A 17,859-nucleotide genomic window follows, 5' to 3' on the forward strand; every position below is an offset into this window, starting at 1 on the left:
AGGAAAGAAAACCCAAAATACCTGAGAAATGAACATTTTATCTCTTTGAAGAACATACCGAGAGTATCATTTGGTTTCCATTGCAAATTGTGTTTTTACATGACGTTAAGATTTGAATGTGTAGAGTATTCTTCCAAAATGTTAATAAATATCCACTATAAATTTCTTCAGTTGTAGTGAAAACTGAATTTTAGATAACTTCTGATAATGAAGTAAGGATATTACTGATCAGATTGATTTACTATGATGAGAAACTAATATTTTGGCCAAAGTCGACTTTCTCCTACTCGTGCATGATTATCAATCTAAAATTTATTCACATAACATAATTAATTCACTTCTCAGGTTAATGTATACATCAATTGTGGCATAAGGATCTAGGGACCTTGTGAAATTATTTTTTTCATAAAAATTGAACCTAATTTCCAAAAATCTTCTTCACAGGCTGTCCGGGGATATGTACAATCCGACGAAAAATGTTTAAAAGCGAATGATGGAATCTTGATGAGGTGATCTGTAACTCCATAAAAGGAAGGCATCGCATACAATATTCTTGGCCTCCCTGCTGGAGCAATAGCAGTAGTTGTTTACAGCTGATTCTCGGCCTCCCCCCACCACTATGACGTATTAATTGCTTTTTTTATTGGTTGTTGTTTGGTGAAGTTTTTTTTGTTGTGCAGTGAAGTCAAGGCGTTGTGACCTTGAAGTGTCTGGTGCATGGATCGTTCAGATTTTTTTTTCATATGAGATTTTGTGTGTTTATGTGTGTGTGTAGGAGAATGCACGGTACAGGGTTTCATCATGTGCTTGTTTGTCTATGTACAAACATACGTCTGCATACTTCGAAGATCCTCCAAGTAATAAATGCTCCATCGGTGTTAGGGCACCAAGTTAGTAGTGGAGTGACGTCACAGCAATAACCGTTCAACGGCTAGAGAGCGACATGTTCACTCCACGACGTGTGGCAGAGTAATGCGTATTCATCGGTCTGCCCTCACCTCTCCTGAAGCGATGAAGGTTCGCTCTAGCCCCGCTATCCATGGTGACACAACGGCAGCCGAGGACTGTTTGCCTAGCGTCTACCCTCTCCGAGACCGCAACGACCACTGCTTGCTCGTACCGGCAACTGTTATCGCATCAAGTTGGGAGATGGGCTTGGCTGTGACGTCAGGCATCTCTAGTGGATAGCAACTAGCAATGTGAATCTTTCACGGTTTCATGGTGGGGGTGACTCACACTGTTTAATATAAAAGAAATGCCTGGCACACTATGAAATCAGTAGACGAATATATCTGCAGCAGTTAGCAATTGGTAGAGTGTTATTCAGTTCGTAATAGAAGGAAGACGGTGAGTGTATTTGTCTGTTGGAAATTGTTTATATTTTCATATATATTTTCATCATGTCCGTTTCAAAAGTAGACTTGAATAAAATTAATAATTTGATTGTACAGGAGGTTGAAATACTAGAGCAAAAGGCCTTATCATCATTGCCAATTGATGAAGTGTACATAATTAAAAATATGTCAACTTATTCTACACGATTTGGTAAATCAATTTTATTAACTTTGCAAGATGTGAGCAATGATAAATTATTTAAAACATGGCTACCAAAACGTATTTCGTTGCAATTCAGTGATGACGATATATCTTGTATCAACTCATCAGGTGGTAAATATACGATGATGTATTTAGGACAGAGCCAACAAAGTTTTGCTGGCATGAAAACGCGATCTCTAGTCAAATTCAATATGATTGAATAATAGTAATAATTTATAGTGAATTTCTTTAGGTCATAGCTTACAAAGTTTTTTTTGGTGTGAAAACGATAACTCTAGTCAAATTCAATATGATTGAATAATAATAGTAATTATAATGAATTTCTTATTGTTTTATTAATATTCATATATTAGATGATAATTATATGGAAATATAAACATTACTAACTTAGTTGAATACACTCACTTTGTAACTACAAGTAAAATGGGAATGTGAGTATTATATCACTGAAAAATTGGAGGTTGCTTATTGTTTTTTTTTTTTTGTTCGATTTCAGTTCCACCATTTAAAGATGTGGATGCAGTACGCAAGTCAAGATTGGGTCGATATTGTAGATCTCAAATCATCGGTTCAACATTTGTCGTCTAAATTGAAGGTGTTGGGTGATGGAGCCGAACATGCAAGCGTTTATGATATGAGTGTATGCTATGATGAAAAACAAATCGAATTATGCCTTCGTGATGCTGAGAACTATTGGAGTGGTGCAGAAGTTTGCAACAAATTTTTGGATAATGAATTGGAATTGTGGCAACTTTGTGAGGTTATGATTGAACTGAACCTAAGAAGATTCCTGTATAGCCTCCAACCATACTTGCCAGAATGGATTATTCATCACTTTGAATTGAATGATGAAAATCGAGAGGAAATTGAAGATGGTCGCGAAAATGATGATTATGAGGAAGAAGTTATTTTAGATAGTCTGTATGTTCCTGTGAATCATAAATAATGTCAAATAAAAAACTTTGTATTATTTTCATGTTTTATTTATTTAAATCTGATGAAATACAATAGAAAATGATTACAAAACAATAAATATGATATAAAATACAATACATGATATAAGTCAGTTACAAATAAAAAAAAAAAAAGATCATAAAACAGTACATGATAGAGTGAAAAAAAAGTGTCAATATCTGCTATGAACTGAACCATCCAATGCATTGTATGTTAAAACTGTATCATGCAAAATTAATGCATATACTTTAGTGTTGTCTGGAAACTTGGTCTTCCTCGTCTCAAACTCAATCTTTATATCAATAGTTGATGATTTTGTTGCATTCGGTTGATGGGAACAATCGATGACGAATAGTGGATTCTCTCTAAATTGTCCAATGTCCATCAGAGGTTCACTCATATCTTTATCATAATAACTTCGCTGGAAACTCTCAAAAGCATAATAAGCAGGAGCATCAAGTTTTTTATCGAAATTCAAATTCCAACGCTCATATGGATAAACTTCAGAATTCAAGTATACTCGAATACTATTGATATCAGCAGTTGTGAATTTTGTAATATCTTGTGTTCTATCTTCAGATGTGGTAGTACTTTGGAATGCGATGATGACAAAACGAGGAGTTTCCAATGCGTTAGTTGTTTTGATGGCCCATATGTCTGAAGAAGTCCCACGTAATGATGGTAGTTCATAGAGGTCCCACATACGATACGCCAACTTGATTTTGGCATTCAGACCGCTTTTGTTTATTCTACTCAAAAGTTTGAGCTTGTGTTTATCATCTGGTACAATATGCCTTATTTTCCATTCGATTTTATTTATTTCCAAATCAGCATCAACCTCACCTATATATGAGTTTTTGAATGATCGAGCGATAATCAAAATCAATTCCTGTTTGGCATTCAAGATACTTTTGTTGTAATCTTCAGCAAAACCCATCAAATATTTCAGTGGTAGTTTTCCACTAAAAACATGACTGTTTGTATCCAAGATATCTTGCTTCAATTGTGAAAGTCCCCAACCAGATGTCAATAATGTGTTAGCATGAGATTGTCCAAATGATATCATGGTTTTCATTGTAGATGTTATCCCAGGTTTTCTAACAACAGCCACTTGTTCACCTCCCATTTCATAACGAATTTCGTCAAAGAGAAATGCAATTGCATTATTCGAGAGATAGCATGTTTTCGCTACATCTTTGGGGGTGAATTTACCTTCTATGTAAATGAAGCTCTCGGCAATATCTAGTATAACATCTTGATTATTGATTGCAATTCTGATTTCATCCGAATTCCTGAATAGCGGTGATCCATAGGGCTTATATGTGTGCTCATGTAAACTTATGAGAGAATGATCGAGCACTGGTTCATTGAATATATTCAACTTTTCATTGTTTGTTTCGAGCACCATTGTTATTTTCTCACTTTCAATCCAATCGATTTCAAAAATTTAAGATCACTCACAGACAGAGCGTTATGTGCTAACTGTTTAGCATACACTTGTGGAATGAGCTTCTTTTTATGCACACCTTTCTTTTTGATAGTGCAACTCGTTTGGGATTGTTCAATGCGATTTTGTCTATTATAAATGAAACCATAACAACAGTTATTCGATTTTCTTCAATTCCAAAATAATGAAAATCTCTTCTTCACTTCCAAAATCGATAAGGTTATTTTTTTCATCCAAAATACGCACTGTAATGTTGTGAATCAATTGACGACCTTCTGGACTGACAGGCATATATATAATACTGTGTGGTTCTTTAGTAAGATTGTAGCCAGGTTCAACATCAATATCGAATGAGAAAAGAATGTGGGATTCTTCACCATTTATATATGAACCAGATATTATATTGCAATCTAAGCGGATAAGTCTCACAGTTGTAATGTTTATTGGTAATGATGATTCATGTATCTGATTTGGTGGAAATATTTCATGAGCGAACCCCATCATTTCTGCTATTGAATTTGGATGTGTCAGATCAATTTCATATTTGGATCGCATTTCACATTTGAATGTATTATTATTGGCGTGTAGATAGAAAATATCATCTGCAACGACATCATTTGGTTTTTTATCATGAAACAATCTGAACATGATATGTTTCTGTATGACGGCATTGATCTCTTCTATTTCATAAGCACCACATGGAATTTCAATTGTCAACTTTTGGGGTATCGATGAGTTGTCATTACTGATTCTAAAACTAACTAAGTTATTAGCTTCAGTTATATTATTGATTGTATTGCATCCATAGAATCCCAAAAGTCCTAATCCATAACGACTGTTCCTATCCAATTCAATTGGTGGAAAAAAATCCGCACTCAAGACACTTGTCCCGACAGCTTGTAGCTCGAACTTTCGTGACATGACTGATGAATATTTTGAAACACATTTCAATTTATTATTGTACACAGCAACAGCACATTTGAGACAATTTACACTTTTTGGAAGGTGTTGTATTGTAATAAGTATCATTTTTATTGATACCAATATTCACATCCTCTATATTACAAATACAACACATAGATTTCCGAGGTATAGGACCGTCATTAACATCCGATTCTGAATTTTGATCGTGGTGGTGGTGCTCATAACAATATCTATGTTTCATTATATCGATGTCATCTTGCAGATGCTTAGGCAACTTTTCCCAAACATATGCAATCTCATGTGCAACACATGCAAGTATCACTTCCTTAGGCATATTTGCAAGCATCACTTTATCCATTTTTTTCAAGGTACCATATTTTGAAAACATTCTAAGTGAAAACCCCATTCCCTTGATAGCCTCCCGATCCAGTTTTGGTGTTGAATCCATTTTTATTTGGAAAATTATTTAGAGAGAAACTGCAAGCACAAGTGACCACAGAGAACTGTATTAAATTTCTGTTGTCGATCATAGTTATATTTGATTTTTACATTCGAACATTTTCGAAAGAATCGAGTCAATTCCAATGGTGGGGGTAGATCTCCAAAACTATCGAAATATGTGACTTCTTTCCCACATTTTTTATATGCCACCCAATGTGTTCCTGGTCCACTTATTCCATCTAAATTAACAATAGCTGTCTCGTTTTGTTTTGGACCTGAAGATGGTAATCTATCACGCATAAAAACACCACGAAAATGTGGAATTTTCATTTTTTGTGCATAATAACTGAGATCGAGATCAGTAAGAGGCCTCTGAGGTAGGGGTTCAATTAGTTTTTTGTTTTGTTTGTGGCTTTGTATGGTTTTAAATATAGTCCTAAACCTTTACGGTATGGTTTGAGATATATTCCACTTCCGCGTTTGCCTAATGCTACAGCCTCCATGGTTTTATTGTGACGATTGGCTTCCATTAAAGCCGCTCTGCTGGCTTTTGCCGAATTCACGGCCTTGGTAATACCAGCAGCAGCTCCCGCCAAACTTCCTAGTGCGGATAGTCCAGCAAAAATTGGTATCAATGGTAAAAGTCCACCGATCTTGGGAACAGGAATTATGCGTGGTGTGCGGATTTTCTTCTTTCCACCGGCAGCTTTAAGGTATTTACGTGCCGCCTGCAATGCCACAGTGATAGCTTTTTTGCTATTATTCGTCACAAATTGATTCCCACCAGCTTTCTTCAATACATTTCGCACTTTATGGACTATCCCAGCACCAAATGCAACTTTTTTAATTTTATTTTTCTTCGTTTGTTTCCTCTTACATTTTTTCTTATTGGTACTACAACCCATGCCCATATGTCTTTTCGCTTTCATAATGTTGGTGACAAGTAATGCAGCTGCTCTTTCCCCAATACTCGCGTCCTTCGATTTAACCCTATCCCAAGCGCTGTATTCAAGTTCTTTGTCGGCTAAATGTCTTGCTGCAAGATCGGATGGATGCTTAGAATATTGAATATCGTGTTTTTTGCATTCAATATCTAATTTATTGATTCCAGGGTCGTTACGAGCTAAACGTTGTTTCAATTTTGTACCGGTCCACAGTATTGATAACCTCCGGTAGATGTAATTCGAAAGGAAGTTTGTTTATTAAATCATTAACAAAACCACAACCTCTTTTAATTTTACGATCACTTTCAATACGTCCGTATCGTTTGATGGTACACATTGAAATGAATAAGCTAATAACATTTATATAGTCTCCAACCACGGCACGATGCGCATTGTAAAACAGAAAGAAAAGTTTGCTGTAGATAATCTAGATGAGAAATTTGGTTGTGGATTGAATGGACAAAGGGTATTCAGACATGGTCCACTACTTCCATCATCAGTTCGAGGACTCATTATAGGACCTTCAAATTGTGGAAAGACGAATGCAATGATATCACTATTAACACATCCACAAGGACTGAGATTTAGAAATGTGTATCTCTATTCGAAATCACTCAATCAACCTAAATATCAGTACTTGCGAAGTGTTTTGGAACCTATAAAAGGATTAGGTTTTTATACATTCAGCAATAATGCAGAAATAGTGGAACCCTCCGACGCTAAGCCTAATTCTGTTTTCATTTTCGATGATGTAATATGTGAAAAGCAAGATATTATTAGATCATATTTCTGTATGGGACGTCATAAGGATGTTGATTGTTTTTATCTAGCACAGACATATTCACGGGTACCCAAACAGTTAGTGCGTGACAATACCAATTTCATTATAATGTTCAAACAAGATGAGACGAATTTACATCACATTTATTCAGATCATGTTTCACCCGATGTAACATTCAAACAATTCCAATTGATGTGTGTTAAATGCTGGGAGGACCAATATGGATTTCTAGTCATTGATAAGGATAGAAAAATAGATGAAGGTAGATATCGCAAAGGATTCGATAGTTTTATATACCCATGATCTTGTTTTTGGAACTTATTCGATCACTGAATATTGTAGTGGTCACTTCACCAACGAATTAAGCTTTAATTCAAAAAAAAGGGCATTATGAATACAAAAAAAGATCCTGAAAATAAAAACAATGAAATAAATTTGAAACGTCAACTAGTAGAGACAACAGAAGCTGTCAGGCAGAAATTCAACTCTATCAAGAATGATAATATTGAAAATCGTACGACACTTGAAAGATTGTATGAGCCCATAATGAAACCATTGAATGTTTTATCATCAAACGCTACTTCTAAATCACCAGTGTTATCACCAAATCATGGAACTGTTCAATCTACTTCAAATTATCCCATGAGTACTCCAATAGGAAGAAAACAATCTTTTGGTAGTGTATCATCTGTGAATAGTGACACGAGCACACTTCAAGACGATATGAGAACAACTCTATTCGAAACACCATCATCGTCCCACATCGATTCCTCGGATCCTGACATCTCACCTGTTATGAATGAAAGTGGTGAAGATGTTTTGATGAAACATTTGAATAATATAAAATCTAGAAATCCAGCATATGATGGAACATTTGGCGTACGTATGGATCCAATTACACAAAAGCTGAAAATGGGAAGTCTAGTGGTAAATTTCAAAGATGGAAACATTTCATTTTGGGATGCTAATAAAGTGAAAAAATATGAATGCGCAGGTAGTCCAGAATTGTATGATATGATTTTTTTGAAGAATCCACAAGATGTTGATAATGAAGAAACTCGTCAAGTATATTCCAAAATATTGAAAATAACGAATGCTCCATATAAACAATATCATCTGAAGAATGGTTTTAAAAATACAAATTCTAAAAAATTTCGTGAAGTTATCAAACCTCTATTAGACTCACGACAATATCCAATAAGAAGTAGAAGTAAAATTGGTGGAGCACTCAAACGAGTGAAAATGGAGAAAATATATAATTCTAAACCTGTGAATTATGTGTACTGGAATTCACCGAAAGAGTTAGTTGCTCGCCTACGACTATTGGTAGCTTCAAAGTCAGCCGGACATACCGGACATGATAATGAAATAATTTCAATAATTGAAGAATTACGTGAAGAAGGTATAATATATTAACATATTCACATGTAATGATCACTGTCACATCATCATTCAATGCAGTAACATTATCACCTTTTCTCTTTAATCATATTGAAATAGAATGACTAATGAAATAAGTGATGTCAAACGACAAGTTGTTAATGAATTACATAAACCTGCAAGACGTAATTTTCGTAGAAGAATAACCACCATCAAAGGTTTTGCAGATCTATGGCAAATAGATTTAGCTGAACTGCAACCTTATGCAAAAAGTAATGAAGGATACCGATATATACTTGTAGTGATAGATTGTTACTCCAAATATCTGTGGACTGTAGCAGTTAAAGATAAAACAGGTAGTACAGTAACTAATGCAATGAAACATGTACTGAAAGAAGCCAAATACTCCCCCAAACACATACAAAGCGATCAAGGGAAAGAATTTTTCAATAAAAGCTTCTCATCTCTCATGCGAGAATATAATATCAATCATTATTCAACATTTAGCACAAAGAAGGCAGCTATAGCAGAAAGAGTGATTCGTACAATAAAGGCATGGCTCTACAAGGAATTTTCGATGAGAGGTCACCACAAATGGCTTGATATTCTTCCAATTATAACTAGTAGATATAATAATAAAGTTCATCGTACAATAGGTATGGCACCCATCAATGTTGATTCAACAACAAAATTAAAATTCAAGGGTATCAATGGAATTGGAGGAAGACAAAGTAAACCCAAATTCCAATTAAATGATATTGTACGTATAAGTAAATACAAACATATTTTTGAAAAGTCTTACACTGCGAATTTTACCACGGAGCTATTCAAGATTGTTAAAATTAATAAAACCATCCCAACGACTTATAATCTTGAAGATATGAATGAACAGCCGATTAGAGGATGTTTTTACGAAGAAGAGTTATTACGAACCGAGAATCCTGACGTATATCTGATTGAGAAGGTGTTGAAGAGAAGAAAAAATAAAGTATATGTAAAGTGGTTAGGCCTTCCTAGCGAACAAAATTCTTGGATTGATGAATCAAATATGGTTTAAATGTATATAATAGTGACTTTTATGAATAAAGTAATATTAAAGTTCATTATTGTTTTCATTTCAATTATAAGTATGTGAACTGAAAAATATTGCAGCGGTAAACATTGCCCCAGCCATTCGCAATGTTCTGTGTATACCAAACCAAATTAATTGTATACTCCATTCCCGCTTATATTTTTCAACTCACGATATTGAAAACACATTATCATTCCCAAAACTAATCGCCGTCACTTTGAAATGCAGTATCCAACTCTTTTTGCCAATTATCTCTCACTGATAATGCTGTCTCATAAAGCTTAGTCGACTCCTCAAGCTCAGCCTGAGCTTGCATTCTCGAACGTTGATGGAATTGCTTATCTTTACCAATTTTTGAACGGAGTTCATCAGCATCTTTAGACATTCTAGCCAATTCAACCTTCGCTAATGCAATCTTGGCATCTAATGCTTCAAGAGTTTCATTATTAGCATTAATAGCTCGCTCACTCTTTTCAAGTTCAGCAATAGTCATCTGTGCCTTTACAAGACGGCATTTTGCTTTCCTTTTCATTTCCCCAAACCGATGGAGGGGGCTGAAAGAAGATAGCGGTTCAGCTTTCAAATCACTCTTCATTTCTTTAGGAGTACCTTTTGGCTTCCTCTTCGATCTGTCACTTTTCGTTGCGGGTTTTTTCTGTCGCACAACACTTTTGGATTCTTTCTTTTCTTTAAAGTCAGTGACAATCGATGAAGATGCCTTAGTAACCTTCCTCTTGATTGTTCTAGATTTCTTATCAACACCAAGAGGAAGGGTAGATGAAGAGTGTTTGAGTGATGATAATTGCGAAACGATCGGATTTTCAATAATAATTTGCTCATTTGGTTCTGGCACATCTGCAAAGTTAACGAAGTCGTTAATATCAAAATCATTTATCGAATCTTGACTCGATAAATGTAATACTGGAATATTTTCAAAATCAGTCTGATCGATATCAACAAGTGGTGAACCATCTTCAGCAATCAATAGCGGCATAGAGCTCATGATTATTAAGGTCTGAGGAATGATATGTGATAGCAATAGAATGTGGATAGGAAAGGTGATGATGTTACTGAGACCTCACCATTTATAGAAGAAAATAAACTAGCGCATGCGCTCTTTCATCAACTGGCACATGCGCTCTCTCACTAAACTATTCACGCATGTAACAATCTTTGTCATTTAAGAGGAAAACTTTGTGTTGCATGCATGTATTTTTAAATGTTAGAAAATAATACAAATAAATTCAAAATATATATATATTTATTAATAATAGAGGACAATAACGATAATAAAAAATGAAAAATGTTAATATGTCTCTGTGGATGTGGAACGTTCTTTGACTCTATTCCTCAATAGTTGTTGCTCGTGCGTCAAACACCAACATTGAAAAAAATGGATTCTCCTATTGGGGTAGAGTTGACCAACCTTCTCACACAGATCCCAAGTACTTCTACATGCATTGCATACATGATTCCAACAATTCATGGAATATGTATCACAACGCAAACAACGTTGCAGTGGAGTTGGAACGGCAGCACAGATACCACAAATATTTCTACAGATACCTATATTGTTAAATATTATAGGTTCGGAACACTTCAGACACTGTAACTGTTGTTGACGATAATCCGATTTTGTTCGCTTCGGTGGATGAGAAGGAGGCGATAGTTGAATCCGCAACACGCAATCACTACACATACCAGTACATGGATTGATTGAATCCTTAGGTCTACTTATTTGACAAAAGTAGCACACAATAGCCCCTGCAATCATCATTGGGTAGACACACACTTTTGGTTTTTCATTCCACTCTTTTGGAAACGGCATTTTACTAATTCGATTAGAAATATAAAGAGATGACTTACAGAAACTCTGAATGCTCTCTCCTATACCTACGATCTCTATTTATACAAATCAACATCATGTGGAAGTATAGTGGGATAACTTCTCCTACTATTCCACTCTAAACGAGTCAAGTGGGAGTCGCATCACCTCCTATATAAGTTGACTTGCAAACCTAGAGTTCATTCATTCACTCTCTACAACTGTGAGCAAACAACAACAAGATGAATTCTGCAAAAATAAATGCTGCATTAAATAGAATAGCTGCTGTTGATGAAAACAATTGGATAGACGAATCAGATGATGAGGATGTCAATGTTCCGCTAGAGGAAGTAATAGTTGAAGCAGAAGATGTTGGAGTCGATGAAGATGAGATAGACGAAGTTGAAAACGAGGCCAACCAAAGCGACGAAGATGATGACGTGATGGAGTTTGAGAGGGTCATGGATGAAGAAGGAGATGATGAAGGGATAGAAGCTGACACAACTGAAGGTGATGGTGCTATGAGGATCGGTATGCGAACACTCAATGTCAGTGAGACACTGGAAGATCCCTTGGATTTGTATTGTGCATTGGATGCATACGTATTGATCAGCACAATAGATGGAGAGAACAAAAAACTATGTTGGTGCTGCTTTCGGTTTTATTCGCATAGAAACAATAATGGAGGGTGGTATGCCCATGTCAACACCCACAACACTGTCTCAATTATGGAAATGGGACAGAATTGGTGTGAAGCTTGCGAGAGGCCACTAACAAACTTCACCCGAGTATCTACATGTATTATATGTAATAATGTCCAACCTGTGGCACAATAACCGTGGACCTACTGGTCAAAAAAAAAACAACAGCCCTTTTCAGGGCTACATTATTCACACAAACAGTAGTTAGTTGTATTAGTATTCATAGATTATGTGACAAATGAATACTTTGATTAATAAAAGTCTAAGTTGGAAATTTGTTAGTCTTTGAATATCTATACATTATATGACAAATAAATTACTACTTTGACTGAAAAGTCGAAATTTGGAATTTGATAGTCATTGAATATCTATGCATATGATGAGTACTACTTTAAATGAAAGTTGAAGTTGGCATTTGTCAATCATTCATATGCATATAATGATGAATACTTTCACATACATATATTTCGTTTGAGATTATAATGTTAACATAATGTTAACAATGGTATGAATCTGTTTCTGTTTGAAAGTATAATGGTAGCTCTGAAAAGAGCTATTTTTTTTATTGTTTCAGTCTTTAATTGTAGCCCTGAAAAGGGCTGTTATTTTTTTATTAATCCATGCAATGATATGGACTAACGCTCCTCATCATCAGAAACAATAATTATGGTATCGTCATCTGAATCAGATGATATACTAATGATATCATCCTCATAGTAGTCATCTGAATCAGATGATATACTCATGATGTCGTCGTCGTCATAATCAGCTGAATCAGATGATATACTAATCACATCATCCGCATTATTATCGTCAACAGCATCTATGTCGTCCTGAATACCTTGTTCCACTCGTTCTGCGAAATCATCAGGAAGATCATAGATTCGCTGCAGAAATTGAGCGAAGGTTGTACTCAAATGATCAGACGTTGAATCTATTTCATGTACTTGGATGGGTCCTGTACTCGACATTGTGGAAGAATGATATAGAACTGGGATTGTTGCTATATTTATATTGGAAGAAATGAAATGGAGGGGGTGAAATGTAGAACAGTGTTTGAGATTCGAAAACATCAAGAATGAAACTCTGAGCGATTATTAGGAGAAATTCTAGTGATTATTATGGAAAAAAAACTAATAAGAGGGAGAGGAAGGGAGGAAGACACTGCCCCAGCCTCGCAGTGCCTCGTGTACACCAACCAAAAAGTGTGTACTCCGTGGAAGGAAAGGAAAGGAAATGATGGACGAGTAGATGATTATATGTCATCATCGGAATTGAGGACATCATCATCGATTAGGATTGGGGATGGCGGAGGACTATCCTCGATGAGGATAGGGGATGGTGGAGGACGTCTAACGTCAAGCTCGTCATCAGCATCATCACCAGAGTCGTCGTCGTCATCATCGTCGTCGTCGCTACTCATTGGGACAATGTCATCATAAGCAGGGTCCCACCATCCGTCAGGATCTGGATATTCCGAGTCATCCAAGTGTCCTTCGTCACTGCCAGTGACATGCTGAACTTGCATCCTGATGTCGTGATCCCGGTATTCGTATGGCGGACTGTGGGGTTCCGTGGTGGAAGAGACAACCTGTACCTGGCTGTTATCCCAGTAATTGAAGTTGTACCCCTGATCCGGGCAGCTATAGGGTTCGGAGGTTGAATCGGGTTCCATCTCGATGCTAGCTGATCAACTGAATGTTTCATCAGATGATTTCTACTTTTATACTTTCGAGAGGGAGTGGGAGAGGAGTGGAACATTGAGTAGGGGTAAATTGTAGTGTGACATAAGACATATTCAATGAGTAGGGGTAAATTGCAAAGTGACATAAGACATATTCAATGAAAGAGATACTTGAATGGATAAAATACAAATGAAATATACTTGTCGATTTCACTATGAAACATGTCTATTTTTTTATTTTTTAATTTTCTTCACATGAAATTATTTACAAGTGATTAGAGAACACAAAAATTGATGTGAGGTATTTGTCTAGAAGAACTTGGAATTGAAATAAAAAAAATATAATGATAATAAGAGGAAGTGAAGAAAAATGCTCCAACCATCGCATTGTTCAATGTGTACCAAACCAAAAAACAGTGTACACCCTTTATTTCACTTCCTTTTCCTTTATTCAATATAAACTTAACAAATATAAACTTAAAACTACCATAATTAAATACTCCTAACTAACCTAAAACTAATCTTACATTTACACTTCATCTACAAAAAGAGTGTCCATAACTGTCACTACTTTTTTGTACAGCTCTATCGAAGAGGTCTTTGCTTTACACCTTTCCTGCAGAGATGCATAATTCCGATCTATTTCGGCCATTTCCTTTTGGAGTTCCCTCCGTCGGTTATCCATTTCAGCCATTTGTCGCTTCATGGTAACCAACTCGGCCTCGCTAGATCGGGCAGCTCGTTCTGCTTTCTTGCATCTCTGCAGAAAAACACTCATCTTTTCACTAACCTCTCCGATAGGCTGTGGCACCAACACCTCAGGATCCGCCGGTGTCGCTGGCAGCGGTGGTAGTCGCGTCACCAACGGCGACAATATCACCAACTCCGGAGAAGGACTCCTCGGAATTTCCACTGCTGCTGGTGCTGCTGCTGGTGTGGAGGCCCTCTTACGAGAGGTCGAAAAACTACCTGCATAAGGATTAGTCCTATTGCAAGTAGCTCGGTACTTTGAAATAGGACCAACCTTTGCTGCAGGTCGTTGGCAAACCTTCTTCACAGCCCTGACTTCCTCCTCCTCCTCGAATAAGTCAGGGCTAGAAGATCTGCACCTAACTCGCGAACGCGAAGTGGTTGGCTGGTCAACCGTCACCGCTCTCGAAGATGCTGCCTCCTCCTGGTCAGCGGACACCGGCAGAATAGACGCCACAGCATTATTCACCTCCTGTGTATTGGTTGCCATTCTGAAAAAGAAGAAATAATACAAAGTTAGTTGATATAAAAAATAACATTCCTAATTTACTTACTCAAATATCAAGTTGGTCGTTGGAACGTACTGCCTTGTTGTGGAGTGGACTGCTCTCGATGAGATGACTTCTCGAACTGAATGTTGTGGAGTGCTCTCCGGAGGGTATCGACTTCGATGCGTGAGCGGTGGGAAAATGGTGGGAGCGCACATGCGCGATGAGGGTAGGGGTGTACATGCGCAAATGTTGGGAGTCGGGGGGCGGGGCTTCGGGGAGGGGAGGGGCGGGGCTTCGGAAAGGGGGCGGGGCTTCGGAAAGGGGCGGGGTATCCGAAAAGTTGGTGGCGACGGGGGGGGGGGGGGGGGGGGGGGGGGGGGGGGGGGGGGGGGGGGGGGGGGGGGGGGGGGGGGGTGGCCCTAACGGGCCCGCCCACTGCTGGGCTCCGCCCAGGTGGGTGGGGCCTCCGGCCCCAGGTAGGCGGGACATCTGGAGAGACATCTACGCCCTCTTCGCGCGCGCGTTCGTAACATAATATGCAACCGAACACCTAACCTAACGTATTAACGTATTAACGTAACCTAACCTAGTACGCTAACCTACCGCTATGCAACCGAACACCTAACCTATCGTATGTATTAACGTAACCTAACCTAGTACGCTAACCTACCGCTATGCAACCGAACACCTAACCTAACCTAACCTAACCTAACCTAACCTAACCTAACCTAACCTAACCTACAGTAACTATTAACCTAACCTAACGAGGGTATACTAACTAACACCTAACCTAACGTAAGTATGCAGCTAACCTAACGTAGCTATTAACCTAACCTAACGAGGGAATACATTCACCATGTTGGTTCCATTAATACATCATCAGTTGGTTTTGGTTTTGGTTGTATTATTCTATGATTTGGATTAATGTTCAGTCCTGGATATCCCAGTCCACCTGATGATGATGGCCTGACTTTATAGTTTTCTCTCCAAAACTTCTTTATGGTTTTTCTCCAATACTTCAACTCTCTGTTCCAGTACATCATACTTTTTCATTGTAGTCCTGTTATGTTTGACATAGCATCAAATTTTTTATTTGTAGACGCTGTTATGTCAGACATTTTTATGTCTACATCACTTGTAAGTTTGTCAAATTTACGAGTGAAAGTTATCCGAGCCTCTGCAATTTTATCGTTAAATGCTTGCCGGGCGTCCCGAGCAATATTGCCTATTGTGGATTGTATTGCAGCTTGTAGGGCTAGAAGTATAACTTCCTTTGCTCCATTAATTTCCCCCTCAAGATATGATACAGTTACACAATCACTCTTGTCAATTGGTTCACTTGTATTTTTCAATATTTTCCTTTGCATGTCATAATGACCATCTTTTGTTAATTTAAAACCATTCCCAGGAGGACCTCGAATGACATTACCCACCCATTTTCTTTTTCTACCAAACTTATCGATTGTTTTAGACATTGTGCACTCTACGATGATTCTCTTCAAACTGATATTTCTGTCATTTACATTATACTATATATTGCAGTAATTGATTAGGGAAATAGAAATAATACAAATAAAATTTTAATCATTTTTATTCATTACAGTAATACATATACATACATACATAATACATTAATATCACATTACTTCTATCATATATTATTAATTATAAATGGCTACATAAATATCAATATTGAATTTTCCGGTTTTGAAGATATTGAATGATATTTCAATCATTGATCTCGGCAGATAATAATTAATCAATTGATCCAATGGAGTCTCCTGAGATTGTGATTGTTGAATAATATTACTTATCCAACGAATGTTCTCATTTGGATCGTTTTCATAAAATTCAATATCATTATGACCCCAAGGAAGAGTGTGGGTAGTATTCGGAATGATAAATCGTTTATCGTCGTGATATGATAATGCAACTTTATTTTTTAATTCAGTATACATATCATGTAACACGCTTCTAAATGAATTCATCTTTCTGAATATCATACCACCTTGTTCGACGATTTTTTGATAATCTTCGCATGTCAATTCATTCTTTATTACAGATCGTTTAACCCCTTTGGCTTTCTTAAATTCACCATCAACAGATTTCACATAATATGCTTTAGCACCTGTACCATAAAAACTCATGATTGGATCATTTGGAAATTCATCTTTGAAGTTACCCAAGACTGAACTTGTTACTGGAATATTGAATTGGTTAACTATACTGTAATTGGATGTATCAAATCTACTTATGTTAGTTTTTATGAATTCATAAAAATTTTCTGTGTTTACTTTAAGAATGAGCGAGTCGGTATCTGTGTAAAGTAAAGAGACATTTTCATCAAAGTGTTGTTTGATGCATCCATAGAAAAAGTCATACATGACTGTTTTAGATAATTCTAATATGGAAAATCCCAAATATAATGGTTTATCGTAATGAACCTTCACTCTACCCAATTGAATGGCAACGAAATTATCAGTGAAAATTGAACAATTTTTGAAATTTGGTTTGGCTATGAGAGTGCTGGCACCTATATTTTTCTTTATATTTTCCCAATGTGTAACGAGTCTAACATCAATTCGATTATCTACATTCTCCATTGTCTTTCCATACACCGCATTATTCATTAGTTTATAGAAATCTTTAACAGATTTGTTGTTAGACCTATTACGCATTTCAGTATTAAGATCTATATAGGGTTTCATCCAGCATGATTGTTTGAATTTCAATACTCTATGTGTATTCATTACAATCAATCCATTTTTGACAGCTTGCTGTAGATTCCTATAATGAACAATATATTTTCTTTTATCATTCAAATTTGGAATTAATTTGGGAATTTTCGATTGTGTACGAGGTGGTATTATTTTTTCGACTAAAAATGGAAGGTCAGAATGTTTATCAT

General features: G+C 36.6%; 2 protein-coding genes across 4 annotated transcripts in view; one reads left to right on the plus strand and one right to left on the minus strand.

Annotated features, from left to right (window-relative positions):
* Positions 1 to 17,859, plus strand: part of LOC111507349 (nephrin) — an 862,168-nt gene that overhangs the window by 161,825 nt on the left and 682,484 nt on the right. The window lies entirely within an intron of this gene.
* Positions 14,100 to 15,335, minus strand: LOC141480845 (uncharacterized). The gene is made up of 2 exons (XM_074171565.1): positions 15,015 to 15,335; positions 14,100 to 14,951 (listed from the first exon to the last, which is right to left on the minus strand). Exons 1-2 carry the CDS (start codon positions 15,164 to 15,166, stop codon positions 14,240 to 14,242), a joined length of 864 nt encoding a protein of 287 aa, XP_074027666.1. The 5' UTR covers positions 15,167 to 15,335; the 3' UTR covers positions 14,100 to 14,239.

This window comes from Leptinotarsa decemlineata, unplaced genomic scaffold (genome assembly GCF_025532065.1).
Source record: "Leptinotarsa decemlineata unplaced genomic scaffold, Ldec_3_MD MMD2_tig00000010_RagTag_RagTag, whole genome shotgun sequence".
NCBI lineage: Eukaryota > Metazoa > Arthropoda > Insecta > Coleoptera > Chrysomelidae > Leptinotarsa > Leptinotarsa decemlineata.

Bases quoted from the DNA above. Each gene is read 5' to 3' on its own strand.
- LOC141480845 (XM_074171565.1), bottom strand. From the start codon at position 15,166: ATGTGCGCTCCCACCATTTTCCCACCGCTCACGCATCGAAGTCGATAC. The intron at 14,952-15,014 runs GTAAGTAAATTA...CTTCTTTTTCAG, and splicing joins ACGACCAACTTGATATTTGA to AATGGCAACCAATACACAGG.